This window comes from Clarias gariepinus, chromosome 9, assembly GCF_024256425.1.
Source record: "Clarias gariepinus isolate MV-2021 ecotype Netherlands chromosome 9, CGAR_prim_01v2, whole genome shotgun sequence".
NCBI classification, from domain to species: Eukaryota; Metazoa; Chordata; class Actinopteri; order Siluriformes; family Clariidae; genus Clarias; species Clarias gariepinus.
In genome coordinates, this window is record NC_071108.1 from 25,729,268 (window position 1) to 25,751,723 (window position 22,456).

Below are 22,456 nucleotides of genomic sequence, written 5' to 3' on the forward strand. Positions count from 1 at the left end.
TTTCTTTTTGTTGTTGTTGTTGTTGTTTTACTTTACAGCAGTGATCCTGTTAGTATGCGCTCACGTGAGTGTGACTAGGAATGTTCCTTGCTAATTTTTAAATGGTTTTAAAAACGGTCTATCCGTTAATGTGTGTGTGTGTGTGTGTGTCTGTGTGTGCGCGCGCACATTTTACACACATACACTCTGCATGCACAAACGAAAACCCTTATCTGTCGGGGTTTAATTTTACATTTTTTTAAGGTAAAGTACAGGTTAATTTGTTTTATTTTTACTTTATATATTGTATTAATTATATTTATGTATTTATTTTTTTGGGCTGTAGAACGAATAATTTAAGTTTCCATTATTTCCTATGGGAAAATAAAATTTGGTTTACGAGTGTTTTGGAACACGAGCCCACTTCCGGAACGAATTAAGCTCGTAATCCGAGGTTCCACTGTATTTCAAATTCAAATTTTATTTGTCACATCGTACACAGTACGATATCCAGTGAAATGCTTAGACAACTGCTTGTGACCTTAAAATAAAGACTATGAAATAAAGATGAAAAATAAAATAAAAGGTAATTTTAACTAGGAAAGAATAAAATAAAATAACTGTACAACAAAAATACACAATATAGAAAATATATGAAGAAATATAGAACAAAAGAAACAGCTAAAACAGCTGTACGAAAGTAACAGCTGTACAAAGTAGGTGCAGCTTGTAAGTTGTCTTTTCTGTAAGGTAATGTAAAATGAATTAGAGATCAAATTGCATATTCTGTTTAAGTACAATATAAGAATTTTAAGACTAAAACAAATTTTAACTATATTGGTCAGACAGACACAATTTCCACCCACTAGTTTTAGTTTGATTGATTACAGCAAATAGTGATTTATTTCTTATTTTGTGTCATTTATTCATTCCTCCCTTATAAGCCAGTCAAACAAGAAATTTCCCTTATAAAATTATCTGAATAATAATGAATGAGCACAGCATAACTTATACATTTATGCAAAAATTTGATCAATATAACCTTCTTTCACAGAAACTTTTTATAAACAAAAAAAAGTTTTAAAAGCCTTTTTATTGTTACCAACCCAATAAGAAAAATTCAGGACTTTCGTAGGCCAACAAAAACCTTTTTGTGAAGTATAGTACCATAATAAATAGGACTGTAAAAGAATTAGAAATTAGAAAATGAAATATTAAATAATTTATTGTAGGAACTCTCTTACAAACTACCTGTCATTAATTTTGCTTCTATACAGTGAAATACTTCAGCACAGGCAAGATTTTTTCTTTTAGACCATAAATCTAGCATAACTTTATCTCTATTGTGGGAGGTAGTATAGCACCACCTCTTGGATTGTTCTTAAAACTGCAACTGGGTATTGATGCCACACATCAAATAAACATCGGCCAATGGAATCAGTAAATGTCATCTTATTTACTCATCTACAGTCTCTTTGGGTGTTTTCTGGCCCAAGGAGTTGCCTGCCTTGCCTGTTGACAAGCACCACCTCTGCTCTTGATAGTCAGATGCAAGTCAACAAGGCAATTAGTGGGTAATATCGATGTGCAGCTGGGGCTTCACTACTATCTAATCATTCTAGAATCAGAATGAGGAAAGATGTAATTCCAGTGATCATGGCCATGGCATGATTTTTGGTCCCAGGCAGTTTGCTTTGAGTATTTAAAAAAATAATGCTGATATCATTGGATTTTCATACACAGCAATCTCTAGAGTGTACTCAGGATGATGAGAAAGACAAAAAAAAAAAATAATAAGTACCAGAACTGCAAGTGCAGCGAGATTGTGAAACTGCTAGACAGGTTCCCACCTGGCAGGAAGTACTGTATCCTGTCACTTTAATTACCAGTCATAACAAGTGTGGTGAGCAGAAAAGCATCTCAAAAATCACAACACGTCAAACCTTAAAGCGGATGGACTATATGTACCACTCCTGATTTCCCTCTATCAGCCAAGAACAGGACTCTGAGGCTACAGTGGGCAAACGTTCAGTAAAGTGAGATTGGAAAAAGACAGGACGATTTTTTTTCTCCATTTATGCAATAATTAGCTTCAATTTCAGTTTTGCCTGAAAGGATTAGATAAAAATGTACTTAGGTTTTTATTTTAATCTTGAACCTTGAGATCTTATAATTAAAAGTTATATATTGCTTTCTGAAACTGTAATCTATATGATTCATGTGCAATTTGTGTTATGGACGTATCATATATTTTACAGTCCATGGTGAAGAACGGCAAGCAGGCCATGGTCCTCTTCTCACTGTCGGTGACAGGCATGAATCAAGGGCTTGTCGTCTCCAACCGGCAGAATCGCGGCCAGTGCCAAACTGAGACACCCGCAGAGCCTCAGGAAGAGGCGGAAACGGCTAAGCAGGAGAGCAGAGAGGAAAGAAAGTGCTGCAAGTGCAAACCCATAGACGCTGACACCATCGACATCTACGCTCGTGCTGTCTTCCCTTTCACATTCGCCGTGGTCAATGTCATTTACTGGGTGGCTTATACCATGTGACATTCTCTATACAGTACTGTAGATGCAAAGTCAGCTGAAATCTTGATATTATGGATTTTTACATTACGGGATGATCGCGATTATTAAACTATAATTCAGAAAGTTAAATCCTTATGATTCAACTCAGTGTGGCTCTACTGTGCATCTGACAAAACCCACATAATGAAGATGAGAACATCTGGTAAGGAAGCGCTTTTCCTTTCAACAGTCTTTCAGATGAAGGTGAGTGGACTATGAGGGATTGTGCCGAGTGTCTCGCCTCTCAAACATTTCATGTGATGCTATTATGAAATTTTATTTTGTGACATTTAATTGCCGCTCTTTCGCACCTGGGATAGTCCAATCGAACCACAGAACATGAACTGCATGGCTGCTGTTTTTCTTATCAGCAATATTTTTTTTTCCTCATTCTTATTCTGCCATGGGTTTTAAGTTTCCTGTTATTCCCTAGGCTTTTGGCTTCATTTCAGAATTTGCAAAACTGCTGCTTGAGTTCCAGCATAATGAGCAAATGACTGAATATTATACGAGTCACAGAAGAAGGCCATAGTTTAAATAATGACATAAAATAATTACAATTTTATTCACAATGCCTAATTGCATGCATTTATAATCTAACCTTAGTTAGCTGAACTCTAGGTTTATCACAGACCAAATGCATTTCTGTGTAAAGGGATTTCAAATGGCCTCAAGACATTGACATTGATCTACTGCCCTGAACTAGATATGGAGAGGTTTTTATAGTCAGCTTTCTTAAATATTTCAGCACACTCTTCTTAATATAGTTTTAAGGCTCTAAATAATTAAATGACGCAATTAAAGAGAAACTTGTATTGTGTCTATATAGGGGCGATGACCGCTGCAATAAATTTGAGAGTGATAAAAGAAACTGAATGTGTGTGATTTACTTCAGTGTGGTACAGACGATGATGATCCATGCACCTCTTCAAAGATCACGCTGTACTGTATGATAAATGTGTCTCTACATAGAAGCCAAAGAGACACCCTCAACCTGGAAGTAATCGCTCCATTGCATTACCTAGCAGAGACGTGGTCCTCAAAGTGCAACAATCAGCAACTGGTGTATCTGAGCAGTTAAGGATAGAGAGGAGGGAGTAATTGCACTCCACCAGCTCAGCAGAGCATATCACAACTACGGTGTCACTCACAATAATCACCTGGCTTTAGCGATCGGCCTAGTGGGACATTATCCTGCAGGTGTTCCACTCACCTGGCCTGTGTGCATCATAACGCTTGAGGGTCAGGTGGCTTGGAGGTTGGAGGCCTTGCAGACCTATCGCTTTACAATCTGGCACCGTGCAGGGAGTCTGCACACCAATTCTGACACTCTGTTGTAGTGACTTTGCACTGAGGATGCCTGCAGATACAGTGAGCTATGGGGCACCAAAAGGGACGAAGTGGTCAACGGTAGAGTGCGTAGTGACAACAGTGAAATAAATGCCGTGGCCGTGAACTTGGAGGCAAGAAGGCCTCTTGTGTGTTTCCTGGGATGACCATGGAGCTGTAGTATTTCCTACAGGAAAGCCTGACACTGTGTGGTGGACTTTGGGTTGTGCACATTATTGGTTAATTAACGGAAAATGTTTGAGAGCTGCCAAGCGAAAATGAGCAAAAGCAAATGTTTTTGAGCTTAGCAAAGCTTGCTCTAGTGGTACTGCTATAGCAAGGGTTAGTATAGACTGACTGGTACACAGTATAGACTGACTGACTGTGCGTACACAGTCTACAGTGGACTGACCCATTTCACTATCATCCATTCAGATGACCTTGTAATTGTTGTGCTTCATAGGCTTTAGTGCAAGAGTCTTTAATATATTATAATTTAAATTCTTTTTCTTAAATAAATAATGAAAATACACATTTAAAATAAATATTTTGTGCAACAGTACACTACATTTTTATTTCCCCCATTTTGCATCCATTGTTTTTAGCCCAATTAACCATTTAACATTCTCAATAAAAAAAGTATAATATATATATATATATATATATATATATATATATATATATATATATACAGCGAGGTCAATAAGTATTTAATCACCCTGTTATTTTGCAAGTTCTCTTACTTAGAAATCATGGAGGTTCTAAAATTTTCAGCATAGGTGCATTTCCACTGTGAGAGACAGAATCTAAAAAAGATAAATCCAGAAATCACATTGTATTTGTGAATTACCCTGTGTCAAATAAGTATTTGATCACTTGCTTATCAGCCAGATTTCTGACCCTCAAAGACCAGTTATTTTTGCTTTTAAATAGTCCATATGCTTCTTACGGAGCCACTCCTTGGTTTTCCTGGCTGTGTGCTTTGGGTCATTGTCATGTTGAAAGACCCAGCCACGACCCATCTTTAATGCTCTGACTGAGGGAAGGAGGTTTTTGCCCAATAAGTCACAATACATGGCCCCGTCATCCTCTTCTTAATACAGTGCGGTCGTCCTGTCCCCTGTGCAGAAAAACACCCCCAGAGCATGATGCTTCCAGCCCCATGCTTCACTGTAGGTATGGTATTATTGGGGTGATACTCATCATTCTTCTCTCTCCAAACACAGCGAATGGAGTTAAGACCAAAAAGTTCTACTTTGGTCTCATCTGACCACAGGACTTTCTCCCATGAGTCCTCTGGATCATCAGTGTATTACTGATAGTAGCCTTTTAAACGATGGTCCCAGCTCTCTTCACAGCAATGACCAGGTCCTCCCGTGTGGTTCTGGGCTGATTCTTCACCATTCTTAGCATCATTGATACCCTATGTATCCACTTAGACTTTGGCTGATTGTGGGGTGCACAGGTGTCTTTATGACAGCTAACGACCTCAAACAGGTGCTACTAATTTAGAATCATGAGCAGAGTGTAGCTGGACTATTTAAAAGCAAACTGGTCTTTGAGGGTCAGAAATCTGGCTGATAAGCAAGTGATCAAATACTTATTTGACACAAGATAATTCACAAATAAATTGTTAAAAAATCATAAAATGTGATTTCTGGATTTATCTTTTTAGATTCTGTCTCTCACAGTGGAAATGCACCTATGCTGAAAATTGTAGACCCCTCCATGGTTTCTAAGTAAGAGAACTTGCAAAATCACAGGGTGATCAAATACTTATTGACCTCGCTGTAAATATATATATATTTCTTTTAGAAAGAAAAAAAAAGATTATTAGAAAAAGCAATGTTAGGTTTACAAAAATGATACAATGCATTCTTAAAAAACTGTTCAAGTGCAAAATAAATACTCAAAGATTTAAATATTTCAGTACCCAAGCAAGCAGATATGATTGAAAGACTTTTTAATAGCGGTGAGTAACAGCAAGAAAAACCTAATTGAATTATTGGTGCAGCAAATAAATGCTGTGAAAATGAACACAAATATAAAGGTCTGGACATTGAGCTGCCATTTTCGCAAAATCTCCTACACAGGAAAAATTGGCATCCTGAATTGCACCATTAATTCCAAACAGCAAAGCAGCACTTTAGAGAAGTAGTTCATTAAAACAGCTAGCTTGCAAAATAAATTAGGCTGAATGTCAAGTATGTGCAGAAGAAGGAGAGATGGCTGTACTGTGCAGACTCAGCTTTTTTGACAGCAACCTTTATAAAATAGACTCCTTGGCTTTCAAAATGTTGTTTAAAAAATGTCATGAAATGCCAGTGTGTGCTCGGTCCTTATCGTCGTCGTCATCATCTTCCATGCCGCTTTATCCTGTATACAGGGTCGCCGGGGACCTGGAGGACTTGGGACACAAGGTGGGGGTACACCCTGGACAGAGTGCCAATCTATCGCAGGGCAAACATACACACACACACACACACACACACATTCACACACTACAAGCAATTTGTGAACACCAATCAGCTTAATCTGCTGGTCTTTGGACTATGGGAGAAAACCGGAATACCTGGAGCTAACCCACCAAGCACTTTTTGATTGGCAATAGTGTTTTTTTTTTTATTATGCACTTAGATAGATAGATAGAATGATAGACGAATAAATAGATAGATGGACAGATGAAAGAAACTCCCAGACATCCGGTAGAGATGAGACGGGTTTGTAGTTGTGATTGCACACTACAGTGCCATAAGTAGTATACTGTATAGTAAAAAAAATATACATAATAAGACGAAGGAAATAAATACTAAGTGAAATGCAGTGCAACCACTGATGTGCAATTCTAATAATGACAATAGTGTAAATCGTAATCGTGCAAAAGAGCAGCAAGAAAAGTGACCAAGTCTAGGCGTATTGACATACTGTAATATGTAAGCCTGATATTCAGTGAGCAAATCCTGAAGCTATAAAAACCCACATCACCTGAAAGCTCATACGTGAAGATGGATAAAGTTCGGAGAAATGTAGAATAATTTAGAAATTGCACAAGAATGTGGGCGTGTGTATGTATTAAAATGCTTAAAAAAAAATTCATGAGTGTTACCAACAAAGTGTTACTGCTCTGGTCCACATATACCTTTACCCATTTTTCTGACATACTGATTAAATTGTTTAGAACAGGATTGTAAAACATAATTGATGCCCATTTACTTATTTATGTATAGATAGTCATCAGTAGTCAAAAATGTTTAGCATGATGGTAGACGGGTGATGATCTGTGCTTAATGTGCAGCCGTAATCCCTGGGAAAATTGCATCCATTAAGACAACAAGGAATCCAATTTATGTCAAAATATTCTTGAGACAAATGTAAGGCCATCCGTCCAGCAACTTAAGTTCACGCAACAGGACAATCTTACCCTCCCTTTTTTTTTCAAAAAAATGTATGGCGTTTTTTTTTATATTGTCTTTTCCTTTTTTGTGTATAGAAGTTGGTAAGGACCACACACTCTGTATTAGGGCACTGATAAATACACTAATAAAATTAAACCGTGGTAAAAAAAGGCCCGGCAGCGTCTCTACCACCTTATAGACGCTTAAGAGACTTCAGACCGCCCTCCAAGGTGCTCAGGAATATCTACTCCTGCACCATGGAGAGCATCCTGAGCTGAGCGCATCATCCGCACCAAGCTCCCTGATCTACAGCAGGCGGTGCTGGACCAAGGCCAGGAAGATCGTGAAGGACCTCAGCCATCCCAACAATGGACTGTTCTCTCTGTTGTGGTCTGGGAAGCGATTCCGCTCCCTGAAGGCCAACACAGAGAGACTGAGGAGGAGCTTCTTCCTGCAGGTGATAAGGTCTCTCAACCACATCAGCACACAGAACTAATACCATTTTTTTTAACATTTATAATTATGACACTGTCTCTTTGCACTCATCCTGGACATTCATGGACATTTTTGGACACATTCATGCACACTTACACATTTATATTTTTCATTTCTGGGTCATTACACACAAGTAACTCCTGGGATAGGCTCCAGGTCCCTGTGACCACAGGAATAACAGGATAACGCGATATAGAAGTTGAGTGAGTGAGTGAGTGAGTGAGTGTATTTTCTATTTTGCTATTTTGCTGTACAGAATGTCTTAATTTGTACAGAACATTTTTATTTTTATCTTACTTAAATTTTATTATCTATTGTATTTCTATTTTATTCATATTTATTTATTATCTATAAGCTTTATTTTTAAGGTCACAGGCAGTCGTATAAGCATTTCACTGAATATTGAACTTTGTACAGTACGTGACAAATAAAATTTGAATTTGAAACCAGTGTGTACTTTCCCATGAATTAATTCAATTCAGTTCTATTGTTTTCTGTTAGCAGGTGTTAACATGCTTTCAGAATTTCAGTATTTACAAAACAGCCGTTTTCTTTCAATCTATAATACTGTTGATTGATATCCTGACATTCTCTTTCAGAATTTAATAAGCAGAACTCACATTTTTGTCAATTTTGGCAAGTCAATCAGTCCCCAAAGGACCACACCCTCACGCCACCACCACTATTTTTGGCCTAATGTTTCTCACTGGGGTTCTCTGGAGCTGTCTAGCTTTATGAACAGCTTCATGATCCTTTTAGACTGTGGTTAAATATTTCAAAAAAAAGAAATTTCTCATCTGTTACAGAGGTTCCTTTGATAGTTGTAACCTACCTCACTTTAGTGAAAAATTCTATTTAAGTGATTAAAGGGCTGACAGTAAACAATAAAAAACCCTAATGTTCTACAGCAAGTCTAATTGAGGTATCGGTTAAAATGAGTTATTTGGTGATCGATTACCGATTACTGATGTTGGGTACAGATAAATATATTACATTATGAGCTCTTTATCGCTTACTGTACCTCAAATAATCAAAATACTGTTAACAAAATCTGAATCTGTCTGCAAGGCATCGGTGTCCAGGAGTGTCATGGATATTCCTGCCTCATGCCCAGTGATCGGTGCTCATTGGTAACCCTGGTAAAGCAAGTACTGAGAATGAATGAATGAATGGATGAATGAATGATCCATTTCTTTAAACAGTCTGTCTTGTCTGTATGACCATACAGTTTGACCAGCAGATGGCATAATAGTCTCTAAAATTAAGGAGTTTCCCTATACCCATATTGCACGGCCTGCACTATACAGTATATAAACAGCACAATTCTTCATTTCTTTCCTTTTCCAATATTTAAGCCCTTTAATTAAGACTGGATAGGAAAGGGCAAGCTATCCCTTCAACCCCAGGTGTTTAAACATTTATCTAAATGACGATGTAAAACTGTAAAACATTTGATTAAAACTAAACAACAATGAATGAATTTAACACAAAGAATTTAAAATTGAGCATTTAACAAAGCTTGGTGACAGGGTTAATTTAAACTTCACATTAGAGAAAAAAAGAAAGCAAGTAATTGCATAACAATACGTATGCCTTTCAATATTGATCAATATTGATCACTCACTCCCCCACTCACCATCTATACCGCTTTATCCTGTATGCGTATATCCTGGATCTTATCCCAGAAGATTTGGGGCACAAGGGGCGGTACACCCTGAATAAGTGCCAATCCACTGCTGGGTCACATACTTAATTCACATACTACAGGCAATTTGGGAACGGCAGTTAGCCTACTGTAACATGCATGTTTTTGGACTGTGGGAGGAAACCGAAATACAGGGAGGAAACCAACCAAGTACAAGGAGAACAGGCAAACTCTATGCAGGTGGACCCAAGGTCGGAATCGAACCCAGACCCTGGAGGTACAAGACCAAGGACAGTGCTAACCACTGGGCCACTGTGCTACCCAATTTTGATCCCTGTTTTAGAAGTACATCTATAAATGAGATATGTTACGTGTAACCAGCAGTCCTAGACACACATTGTGGAGTTAAATGTCCTTAGTGTCAGCTTGATAGAAGAATGTCTAAATGCTCGCTCCATAGAGAAGCTCTTCTTCACCAAAACCCAGGACATAAACTGGAGACAATCACAACTGCGAAATGCTGAACAAACAAGCAAATGTCTGAGCGGAAAAATATTTCGTGAGGCCAAAATAAAAACATCTGGGCTTTAGCATGCATCCTGGTTTCTCATTGTGTTGGTCATGTGACAAGGCTGGGACAGGATATCCTGCTGCTGAAATAGCCAGCACATCCCCACGCTGGTCTGACCAGCTACCCCTGAACCCTGCTCCCAGATCAGCTTTCCTTAAGCTTATCCTGAGCTTTAAATGGAAAAAGAAACAATAAAAGTTATCTAAGATCGGTGTACAGCAGAAATACACGTCCTGTCTACAACACTTCCTGCCTCACAACGGAGTCCATATGGCAGGTGGGTTCAGAGCAGCTTAGAGTACAGCTCACGTTTGTGTTTAAGAAGGAGCTTTACACACACACACGCGCGCACACACACACACACACACACACTAAATCACTTGAATCAAAAGACAATTGAAACAATTAATTAACAATAAATTATACATTTTGAGTATAAACAGGTATTAAATAGTTATGATTATCAGAAATGACATTTTTTATAGATCGCCCAGATTTGAGGAGACTTTAGACAACCATTGAACACTGAACACTGCACAATAAAAAATTAACTATTATACCTATAATAAATAAACTTATTTAATACATATACATATATAATAATTAACCATTAGAAATTAAACCATTAGAAATGTTCTTCAGCTTCTCCATCATTATATATATATATATTATTATTATTATATATTATATTCTAAATCTGGTGACAAATTTCTATTTTCTTTTTTATACTTTAATACTTGGTATATATATATATATATATATATATATATATATATATATATATATCTTTTTTTTATAGATATCTTGTTCTTATTTGTAAAGTTTATTTTACTATTACTTTGTACAGTACATTTGCACTAGTTAATCTTATTTTCTAACGTATTTCTCTTATTACAGTATATTTTACTTTGTACAGCATATTTTACTAGTTAATTTTATTTTTAAAGTATTTCTTTTATTTCTTATTTTACTTTGTACAGCATATTTTACTAGTTAATTTTATTTTTAAAGTATTTCTTTTATTTCTTATTTTACTTTGTACAGCATATTTTACTAGTCAATTTTATTTTTTTTAAGTATTTCCTTCATTCCTATTATTTCTTATGTATAAGCTTTTACTATTATTTTCCTTTAAGGTCACTAGCAGTTGTGTAAGCATTTCACTGCATATCGTACTGTGTATGACTGTGTATGTGACAAATAAAATTTGAATTTGAATTTAACAACACATTCATATAACCACTGTTTTTATTTACAAATGAATGTCACAAAATAATGTGTTATTGATTTCTTAAAAAAAAAAAAAAAAGCATATCCGAAGCATAAGCTACCCTGCATTCGGTTTACACACAGTTGGTGATATTCTGAACCTGACAGGGGGTGACATATGGCTCAGGCACATTTTAATCCCTTGTTGCAATTAAAAAGTGATTTCTGCTCATGAAAAGACAATCTGTATGTCTGTGACTTTGTCCTGAGGGCAAACACTGGAGATATTAGAGTGCGAGGGGGAATAGACCCACATGATGTCTACATAGAGAAAAGGTAATATGACTTGCGTGAGGCTGGCCTCATTATTACCATTATTATATATCTGCCCTAATTAACATAAATTATCATTCATCCTCATGCAGACGTCTGTGACCTTGATGGAGCTCCACTGGGTGTGTCATGAGAACAAAAAAAAGTAGTGTCTGTGTATTAAGAATGGAGCTTACAGCATAAAATAATATTTTTTTCTATTAATAAAAAAAAAAAGGTTTTGCTTTTATAGAAGGTCCTTCCTTGTGGTTTGTTCCAGCCACTCAGACCTTTACAGAAATTATTTAGCTGAGAAATCCAAATAAAGAAGGAGAATTTTTCGCATGATTTTATCGATTTTTATATATTCCCCTCTCAGGTCTGATTTTTTGATATCATGGCAAAACAAAAAAAAAAACAAGACATTAAATGATCAGACAAAGTATGTTTGTTCTCCTTTTGAGTTGCAGTATGTAAATCACTATACTAGGAACCTAAAAACCACCTAAAGCAGCATGCATACATTTAGTATATGGGTCTTGTGCAAGTTTTTTTTATTGTTGCCTGATATATTGGCAGAAGTATTTTCTCGCCTGCTTTCACATTCATATGAGTAACGTCCAATTCTTAATCCATAGGGTTTAATACTGTATGATGTTGGCCCACCATTTGCAGCCCTAACAGCTTTAACTCTTCTGGGAAGGCTTTCCACAAGGTTTAGGAGTGTGTTTATGGACATTTTTGTGCATTTGTGAGGTCAGACACTGATATTGGATGAGAAGTCATGGCTCACAGTCTCCACTCTAATTCATTCCAAAGGTGTTCTTTCAGGTTGAGTTCAGGCAAGTTCTTCCACACCAAACTCTCTCATCCATGTCTTTATAGACCTTGCTTTATGCACTGGTGCGCAGTCACGCGGGCCATTGCCAAACTGTTCCCACAAAATTGGGAGCATCAGAGTGTCCAAAATGTCCTGCTATGCTGAAGCATTAAGAATTCATTTCACTAAAAGTGAGAGGCCGAACCCAACTCCTGAAAAACAACCCCACACCAGTAATGACCGAAATGACTTCGCACCAGTGCACAAAGCAAAGTCAAGCAAGGTGACAGTGGTAGACTAATATGTACCATAATGTAATTCTAGCTCTACATTATTTTGGCAAGCAAGCAGCCTCAATTGGTTGGACTTGGACTTTTAAAGTGTTTACAAAGTACAAAAGCTAACACTGTACTAAAAGTGTTCAGCTGTACCCCATGAGACGTAACTATAGTTAGGAAGTTTGATTTAGCTTTAGATTTTGTACGTAATATATATTGCTAATGGATTTCTATTACTAGAAGGGGCGTTCAAGTTAAACCGAGACGTTAGGTGCAAAACAAAACACAGTTATATGAGTAAAAACTCTTTTTATTTGTCTATATAATCCCCGCTACATTAATGCACTTATCCTAGTATTTCACTAGATACCATCATGGTAGAAACTTTTCTCAGTACGTCGGAGCCATGATCAGACTGCTTGCTTTATCTTTGAAACACTGGCCTCCCAGGAACTCCTTTAATAAAAAATGTGGAAATGTCTTGAAGCAAGGTCAGGACTATATGTTGGATGTTGCAATAACTCCCAGAAAAGTGTCTGTAATTTGTAAGTGGTGGTGAACAATTGAACATTTAGTTCTCTTTGCATTTTTTCTGTGGTACAGCTTTGTTTGGGTTATGTAAAAAAAAAAGAGAGAGAATTACAATGATGGCAAATCATAATTACCTAATAACTACATATTAATTTTCTATTCTCTCTGTCTGTCTCTCTTTCTCTCTCTCCCTTTTTCTCTCATGGCTCTAAGCTGTCCTTCCATTTCTCTTTAGCACTTCCTCATTCTTTTTTGTCATCCATTTTTGATTACAAGTTTACCGTAGTGCATTTGTCTTCATGCTTCCTCTCATTTCCTTTCATTGAATTGCTGTGTTCATTTGTTGATGAGTCAAGCCTAAACTTTGCCCATAAATGTAAGCGGATACAAAAAAAAGGCCATTAAGCAGTTTTCTGCTCTCCACTTGTTCAGATCACAACGCTCTCATGAGATTCTGGCCCTAACGCTATTCATCTGGTGCATTTTGCATTATTTAGAAGCCACTGTATATTTTCTGGCAACCGATTTCCCTGAGGTACATCAAGCATATGGTTCAACAATACTTCTGTACAGAGGATCCTATTTAATATACCAAATATACTATGCAATATATCCCAATACATAATATACTCTGAAAATAATGCAATATACTGTACTGTACTGTGCAAAAGTTTTGGGCCACATATCATTTCTTTATATTAAATAAAATGTTGATGTTTATGTTGATTAAATTGAAGAAATGGGAACAAATGTTTTCCTGTCACAAGTTGCAAGGTGCCTATGGATACAGTTGGTTGTTTATGTAACAAACTCAACAGCAACCTTATTTCCCTTCTCATCTGTTCCAATCACTTAGCATTCGTCATCACCAGTATACTAATTACAGGCACGTGTGTTTTTACTGGTTCATGAATTAAGATGCTTTTTATGCCTGAGTGATTCATAGGTCACTGTGTGGTTAAGCAAACGAATACATCCTCCTGAAATTGTTCAGGTACAGGGACTGAATGGGAATTCAAGCCAAAAAGTTGCCGACCAAAAGTTCTTTGGGAAGCCTGGAAAACTATTCTTTGAGACTAGATTAAAAATGCAAAAATGTCTGACACTTTGGAAGCAAAATATGAAGACATGAGGACTGGCTCAAGATTTTTGCACAATGCTGTACAGGTAAGATATAAACCAAAAGGTTCATTACTATAGTTCTCACTAGTTCGCAAGTTCTACAGTATGTAACTTGCAATGTTTGACATTGAAATATTATGTAAAATGTTATTTCACAATTTATTTTCTAAAATATGAAACAAAACAGTGAGCAATGAACCTTTGAAGCACCATATATTCAGTATGTGGTCTCCTGGTAAATTTCCACAAAGCTTTTCTAAATGTGAACAATAAATGTCACAATATATTCAGTTCATCTGGTTTACACTTTACATGCAAGACTGATATCAATACCAGGCTATACTATGTGTGATTAATAGAATGTTATGGCATCGCTGTCTCATGGGAGAAATGTAATAAAGGCTGTGTTTATTCAACAGCCTGGGAAAATCAATCAGCCTGTTCGACTGCCAGGTTAATATTTAATTACGCTGTATTGATCCTGCGTGTTGAGATTTCCAGACAGTTTTCATCCCGATTCTTTAAAAATGCTTGTTATAAAGAATCCTTTGCACCAGGCAATTGTAACACCCGTAAAAGCCACTTGCATAAATATACTAAACAAACATTTTGCACAAAACAAAGCAGCCTTGTATAGATGGCAACATATGGAAAATACATAAAATACCATAAACTCCTCTAGAACTGTCTAAAAAGCAGTGGTGTTGATGAAGGTGATTTTGCTATTTACTGTATGATGGTCTATGATTATATTCATGGTGGTGTTGCTCATGGTTACATTGGTCATTCTGATGATGTGTTGGTGATGGTGTTGGTTGTAGTTGTAGTGATGGTGTTGATTGTGGAAATGATGGTTCCAATTGCATTATTGGTGATGGTGTTGTTAGTGGTGGAGTTGCTGGTGGTCATGATAGTCCTAGATGTGGTGATCTTTAGGTTTTGTTGATAGTGGGGACAGTGGTGCTGTTATTAATGGTATTGGTTATAAGGTGGTGGTGATAATTCTGGTGCTGGTGCTGGTTGTGGTGAAAGTGGTGACAGTGGTACTGCCTGTGATGCTAGTGATGGTGTTGATGGTGATGACTTTGGTGATGATAATGGTGCTGGTGCTGGTTATGGTTGTGGTAATGGTGGTGATAAAGTGTTCAAAACAAATCAACAGCAACAACTTGGAAGGAAGTCATGAGATATTAATATTTGTTGAAATCTGCTTGTTTGCTGTTAGGGTTTCTAGGTGTGCCTGCAATCAATCAGAACACACCTCAGTTCTGTTTGCAATCCTGGCATTTTGATCTATGGCTTATTATGTGTAAAAGGTAAACATTCTTGTTGTCGTATTAAATCTGTCTGGAAGATTTCTTATAATGACTTTATAACTGAACCCAGAACTACTACTTCTAGGAGGTTAAAACCATCTTCTGCATTTTTTCCTCATTTTTTTAATGATCATAAAAACTTTAAAAAAATAATAAATCTCTAATTAGCCATGTAACCAATAATCTAAGACATTTTTAGTCTTAGATTTATGTCTAAAACAAGCTTTCTGCATCAATTACAGTATTACACTAATATAAACTTACATGTGGCAATTGTTTAAGGTTTATACAGTAGATAATATTTTAAGATTATAAAGCCTGTAGATCCTAACATATTGTCTGTAGCTCACAGCTTTAGGGTCAGAGCTCAGGTTACTCTCTGTGTGGGGTTTCATAAGTGTTCCTTGTAACCATATGTTATGTTTCTTCTAAAACAAACTGGTATGCAGCTTAGCTACTCTAAATTGCCCCTAGGTACAGTATGATTGAGTGTGTGTGTGTGTGAGGTCTCACTGAGAGTGTACCTCTGACTTCTATGCAATATGTGCAAAGCACAAAACTTCTATGAAAACTTTCGACCAAAAACAACAACAGATATGTGAAAACCTCATTAGATTTAAACTAGATTAAAAATCAAATGTTTCCCCTGGATTAAAAAATGCAGTTTTTATATGATAGAATGAATCTGATATAAACAGGATGTATAAAAAAATCAGAAATGAATGCAAGTACTGTATTACGACACACCAAGATTAATTTTCACTTTCAGATAAACTTTATGCCATTTTTCAACTGCAAAAATGCAAAATCATGTACACCCTCTATATTTATTTACATAAACAATCCTAAATGATGTTAGAAATGGAAATGAAAACCAAGCAATAAAGTAAACTTATATGATAAGATACAGTTTAATCTGCAACCTTATTTGACCCTTTTATATTATTTATAAATATATTTAAATATTATATATTCATAAATTATTTAACAGTAGGTATGTTCCCACATTTGTTAAAAATGTTTCTTTAAAATAAAGTCTTATTGTTTTAAGAATGTAATGCATTTGGCAGACATCCTTCTCCAAAGCAACGTTTTAAAATACTTTTTAATGCTTTTTTTTTTATTTTTATTTATCTCATTATACATCTGAGCAGTTGAGGGGTAAGGGCCCAACAGGGGCAACTTGGTGGAGGTGGGGTTTAAACCTGGGACCTTCTACAGTAGATCGTGGTCCAACACCTTAACCACTGACACACCATGTTTAACATTAATGCCTTTTTGTGAAAACTGTTAAGAGTAAGTGTCTTATATACTAAGATTAAAGATCCCTAACAGTATGAACTGGTGCTGTAGTATGCAATGTTTTTTATAAATATTGATGGGTACTTAAAGTGATTTGTGTCTTTAAACTTTTGTGTACGAATAAGTATGTTGTACTTAATCCGTAAGAATAAAATAGAAATACTTGGGAACATGCATTTACTAAAATATAGTGAAATGGAAACAAATAAGATTAAAAAAGGGGAAATATCCTTTTAAAAAACTAATTTATCTTCAGTAACCACATTATCCACAATGGATAAGATGCCATTATTTATACAGGGTACGATGCCCACACCTCAGAGCAAGTAAGCATAGCCAATCCAGTGGTAACCAACATACAAGCTGAAGTGAAGTAGAAAACCTAGCATGTATTCTAAACATTGGTGTTAATGTTGTCAACCCTGTTATCCTTCTATCAATCAGGTCTTTTAGTCAAATTTATGCACTAATACTCCAACGTAAGATTCATTTAATTTTTTTAGAAATGGATAATTAATTACACATATATTTTTTAAAAGATTCTGCAATTTGAATTAGAAATTTTATAATAATAATAATAATAATAATAATAATAATATAAACATGTTTATGCTGAGCTTAAAATGATGCTTAATTTAGTAACACAGAGGGCTGAGACAATACACATTTTTTTCAAACATTTAATTTTTGTAAGCAAAACATAATTTTTCCTATGTTAAAATCTATAAAACGGAAAAAAAATATAAAATAAATGCAACTTATTTCTCCCAAACAGCTGTTGTGACGTCACTGTTAAAGACCGTAAAATATCGCGGGATCTGGTTGGACTCTGATTGAAATATTTCCAAACCCTTGTAATTTGTAACTAATCGGGACGGCGTTAGGACCGTGAGACGGGCGTGTCCAGGGAGTATCCTGGATGACTTTCTAATTAATATAAGTGTTACTACTTAGGGTCTGGAGACTGTTATTTTATAATAGCTTCACTTTTGTGAAGTGCCCTTCAACGGGAAAAAATACGTTGGCTTGTCGAGGTTCAGCCCAGGATTTCCCGTTCTCCGAAGTTAAAGCTAAGGAGTGCGCATGCGCGAACTGTTGAGCAGCCGATACTCGCGCGCAGCCGATAGCGCGAGCGCTCCGTAAGGGCTACCTGTTTAAAGGAAACGCAGAGAGATAAACGTCAACTCGAGTCCAATTCTGAGGTAAAACGAATTAAAGAGAATATGTTGAGAAGAAAGTTTTTTTTTTTTTTTTTTTTAATGTCATTGTAGTGTGTAATGTGTAATTTGTCAGAAAGTTCGACAGAAGTCTGACAAGAGCCTTCAGAAATAAGATAAATAATTTCACGCGCACTAATTATTATTAATTAATAATAATATAAAAAAAACGAACAAGAGATTCTGTTTAAGTTTTTTTTTTTATAAGTGGAAATGAGTGGAATTCTTTTGTGTCTAAGAGAAGAGTGAGTGAGACATGACTTTGTCCAGGTCGGCTGAAGTTTCCGCGGTTCCCCCGGCCGGTCTTCCTCTTGATGAGAGCCGTTAGCGCTGAGACACGCAGTCCGGTCTGAACCGGAATAAAGTGGACATGTCGAAGAGCATCCAGAAGAGAAAGCACTGGACCGGCAGGGTGAGCGAGTGCTCGGTGCGCAGGAGCTCAGACGGCGAGCTGAACGTGGAGCTGCGCGGCGGGGCAGAGAGCGGACAGTTCACCTACATCGCCGCGGTCACTCAGGATGTAGTCTATCAGTACGGACAGCTGTCTGAGGGGGACTTACTGCTCGAGGTCGAGGGCTTGCCCGTGTCCGGCTTGCCCCTGTACGACGTGCTGTCTCTGCTGGACAACACCAGGGACCCCGTGCGGATGAAAACAGTCCGACAAGGTGAGAGCGCGTGACTGAGCCCGTGTTTCAGCCGAGCAGATTTTAGTCATGACTTCTCAGAGTGTGTGTGTGTGTGTGTGTGTGTAAGTGCGAGTCAAATTATTATCCATGATAAACAGCATTAACTCGGCATGACTAGGCAGGTGACTTTTCATTGCCTGTGGGAACTCTTTGTGGGATGTTTCTCATAAAGTAGGACAGCAGATAGAAAGAGAGAGAGAGACTATAAGAAGTCTACACACACTTCTTAAAAGTTTTGATAAAAGGGAAAACTTAGAATATCATGGTTCTATAAGTGTGCACACCCTTTTACAAAAGGCCATGTGACTCTACTTCAAATCAACAGTTCACACTTTTTTACATTAGAGAACCGGAATCGTTTCTGAGAACACTTGACCCCAAAGTCCGGTTCATTTTGATCAGGGAGAACACAGTCGTTCCATGCTCGGGAACTCGGGCATGATTCGGATCGAATCAGATATGGAAGCCAGTAATCATTTCCGAATCAGATATGGAACCTGAGCACGGAAGTCGATCGCTGTTTAATGTGATGTCATCCTTCTAAACCTGTGTGTAGCATCCTGTGTAGCATCCTCCAATCACAGCTCCTGATCTACACAGCCGTGACTGATACAGTAGGAGGGCATGTGAATGTGGAATATCAGTAATATTAGGGATGGCGCGAAAGTTAACATTCTTGTTCACAAGCATTCCTGGGCATGGCACAGATGTGAAAACGCCAATAAGCTTTTGTTCAAAAGTAATTATCATATTCTCCCCATCAGTGCAGTGATTATGATTAACCTCAAATACAGACCAGACTAGGAATTTCTTTACATCCTTTTGGTTTTGTCTGATTCCTGGAGCCATGATCCATAAAGAGCTTACAAAGCATGAACAGGACCTTTTTGTAGAAAAAAAGGCAATCAGGAGAGGGAGAGAAAAATAGATCTACCATGTAGATATAAACCACGCAGGCCGTCACTGACAAGTGCAGAAAATAATAAAGTGATACCACGTTGATATTAAAATGATAAAGTGGAGAGCACCACAACGACATTACAGAGAACAGGATGTCTCTCTAAAATTGACGAAAGGACATGAAGAAATGATTACAGTAAGGGAGGCTGCTGCGAGGCCTACGATAACACTAAAGGAGACTGTTTAATATCTCACAAACAACACACCCGAGCTCACTTCAGTTTTTGCCAAACCAGGTGGTAAAATGTGTTATGATCTGAGAACAAGGTGAAACTTTTGGGAGGATTTGTAACAGGTTTGTTTGGTGCAAAAATTAAAGAAAAAAACAGACAGTTTATCACTCAAAGAGCAGCATACAAATGATGGAGTGTGGAGTTGGCAGTGTCCTGCTACGGGACTGCTTCTCATCAGCTGGGACGACGTCTGTTTAGGCAAGATAGTAGGAATCCAAATATCAATCTACAGCACCAGTCAAAAGTTTGGAAACACCTTATTAATAAATAATGTTAGTGCAAGTAGTGTTTATTTTTGTTTTTTGTGATTTTATTTTTTACATTCTAGGAGAATACTTGATATTTCCAAACTATGAAATGACACATATGGCATTAGGTAATTAAGTAACAACTTCCTAGGAAGACCTTCCCAGAAAAGCAGGACCAAAACTTATCTCTGTTGCAGAGATGAAGTTCATTTAGAATTACCAGTTTCAGAAATCACCAATTAACAAACAACAACTCGGATTAGAGCCGTTATGAAGGATTTAGACACATCTCAAGACAATTAGAAGCTGTCTTTTAATCTTTGACTGGTAGAGTATTTTTGCAGAGATCTGCAGGACTTTGTTAGACATGTGATGAAAGAAATGGATTCACTTTTCAGCATGAAAGAATCCTCAGATTTTTTGTGAGCCGCATCTTATGTATGCTTGATTGGTTTTAGGTTCTGGGGAGTCTTGAGGCCGGGTTGGGGCTCACAGGATGTGCTGTCCTTTGGTTTCTGCGTGCATGGATGAACCTTGGTTGCCTATTTCTGTTAATGTTACATGGTGTTAACGTCATGGCAGATCGGAGTATATTGAATTTAGTCAAATGTATGTAGTATTTCAATTATGAGATTATCATAAACAACTGTATTTTTCATACCAATGCCTGGCGTAATTTTATTGGTTAAAAATTGGCAAAATTATTGACCAATATAAAAATAATAAGAAATAATAAAAGAATAAGAAAATTCTTAAAATGAATTTCACAATGAATAAGAATAAAACAGGCAGGTGGAGATGTTCCTGGTTGTCCAAGAAAAGCCCAAGTGTTGTATTACAAGAAAAAGATGTGTGCCCACTTTCAAACTGTTTCTTTTCTTTTTTTTCTTTTTATTCTAAAACATTTCTGTCTGCTTTTTTCACTAGAATGTTCTTGGTTGTTATAATCACATCAACGGCGCAAAAAGCTCTGACACGAATTTCTGATTTCCCTTGGTTTAATTTTTTCACATTACAAAAAAACAGCACTAATAACTGGGGGGTTTATATCAACTCTATATACAGTAGGGGTACACACCCAGCCAGTCAGAGAGAGAGTAAGAAATGGGAAAGGAGACAAATTTACAATGACACACATAACCAAGACAGGCAGAGAGAAATACACACGGTAAAGAAGGATAAACAGACTGAAAGTGAGCTCTGAAGAGAGAGAGAGAGAGAAAGAGGGAGAGAAAACGGACAGTTTAGTAATGGACAGGAATCTCTTATGAAAGAGACCCGAGAGATTGAGAGAGAGAGAGAGAGAGACTTTAAGACATATTTAGTAACAGAGATAGGAAGAGAAAGACGGTGAGACACAGACAGTGTCAGAGAGAGAGAGCAGAGCACTCACAGGGAGAAACAGAGAGAGAAAGAGAGACATCAAAACACACAAACAAGGACAGAGAGAGCGAGAGAAAGACAGAGAGACAGACTCACAAAGACATTAACAGATACACTGTTAACTGATGAGGTTGCAGTTTGACAACAGGCCGTTCTGACACTTTCTTCAGGGCATGTTGTTGACCAGCTTACTGCAACATTCACTCTGTAGCGGTCAAACAAATCGCACACACACACACACACACACACACACACAGAGCACACATATCTAAAAAAGCCCGTAGGAGGGGCGCGCTGGGAGATGAGGGGAACTAACCAGGAGCGGGGCACTGAAAAATGACCTCATGCACAGGAAACAGACCTGTATACATAAACAAAGTCACACACACTTCTAGAGACCATAATGTGTGTGTGTGAGTGTGTGAGTGTGTGTGTGTGTGTGTGTGTGTGTGAGGGTTTTAGTAAGAGAGCAGAAGCAGTAAAGATTCGCTCATGTGTATTCTCTGTACTTCCGACAGAAGGAGCGTGGTGCGTTATCACGTGGCTCTGATTATTTTTGGAGATTCACTCTGTGGGACTATGATGGGCCTGACCCACAAGCTCTATATGAAGGCGCACTTGTACACGTGTGTGTGTGTGTGTGTGTGTGTGCGTGTGTGTATACCTGTGTGTGCGCAAAAGATGTAGAGTGTAAAATATGAGCAAGTAATCTTCCAGCTGTAATGAGTTCTTCTTTAAGTGCCTTTGGAGGGGAATTCTGCACATGTTCACCTCATGGTCACATGGGTGACATCTGGGCTTTCTGCTTCATCCTACTTCCCAATATTGTGCATGTAGGTGATAGGTGTGTGTGTGTGT

The 22,456-nt window shown here is 37.3% G+C and overlaps 2 protein-coding genes across 15 annotated transcripts in view; both read left to right on the plus strand.

The window, feature by feature from the left end:
- The window catches only part of gabrd (gamma-aminobutyric acid type A receptor subunit delta), a 29,298-nt gene extending 25,901 nt beyond the window's left edge, over window positions 1–3,397 (plus strand). The window contains exon 9 of the mRNA XM_053504959.1: window positions 2,238–3,397. Coding sequence (XP_053360934.1) covers window positions 2,238–2,528 — 291 coding nt within the window. The 3' untranslated portion in view covers window positions 2,529–3,397. The remainder of the gene's footprint in view (window positions 1–2,237) is intronic.
- A 14,399-nt stretch (window positions 3,398–17,796) lies between these two features.
- The window catches only part of magi1a (membrane associated guanylate kinase, WW and PDZ domain containing 1a), a 123,300-nt gene continuing 118,640 nt past the window's right edge, over window positions 17,797–22,456 (plus strand). For 8 of the 14 annotated variants that reach the window (XM_053503475.1, XM_053503485.1, XM_053503477.1 and 5 more), the window contains exons 1-2: window positions 17,802–18,073; window positions 18,359–18,753. In XM_053503475.1, coding sequence (XP_053359450.1) covers window positions 18,459–18,753 — 295 coding nt within the window. In that variant the 5' untranslated portion in view covers window positions 17,802–18,073; window positions 18,359–18,458. Of the gene's footprint in view, window positions 18,074–18,329; window positions 18,754–22,456 lie in introns of all 14 variants that reach the window. The other 6 variants (XM_053503479.1, XM_053503482.1, XM_053503483.1 and 3 more) reach the window with 3 other exon arrangements.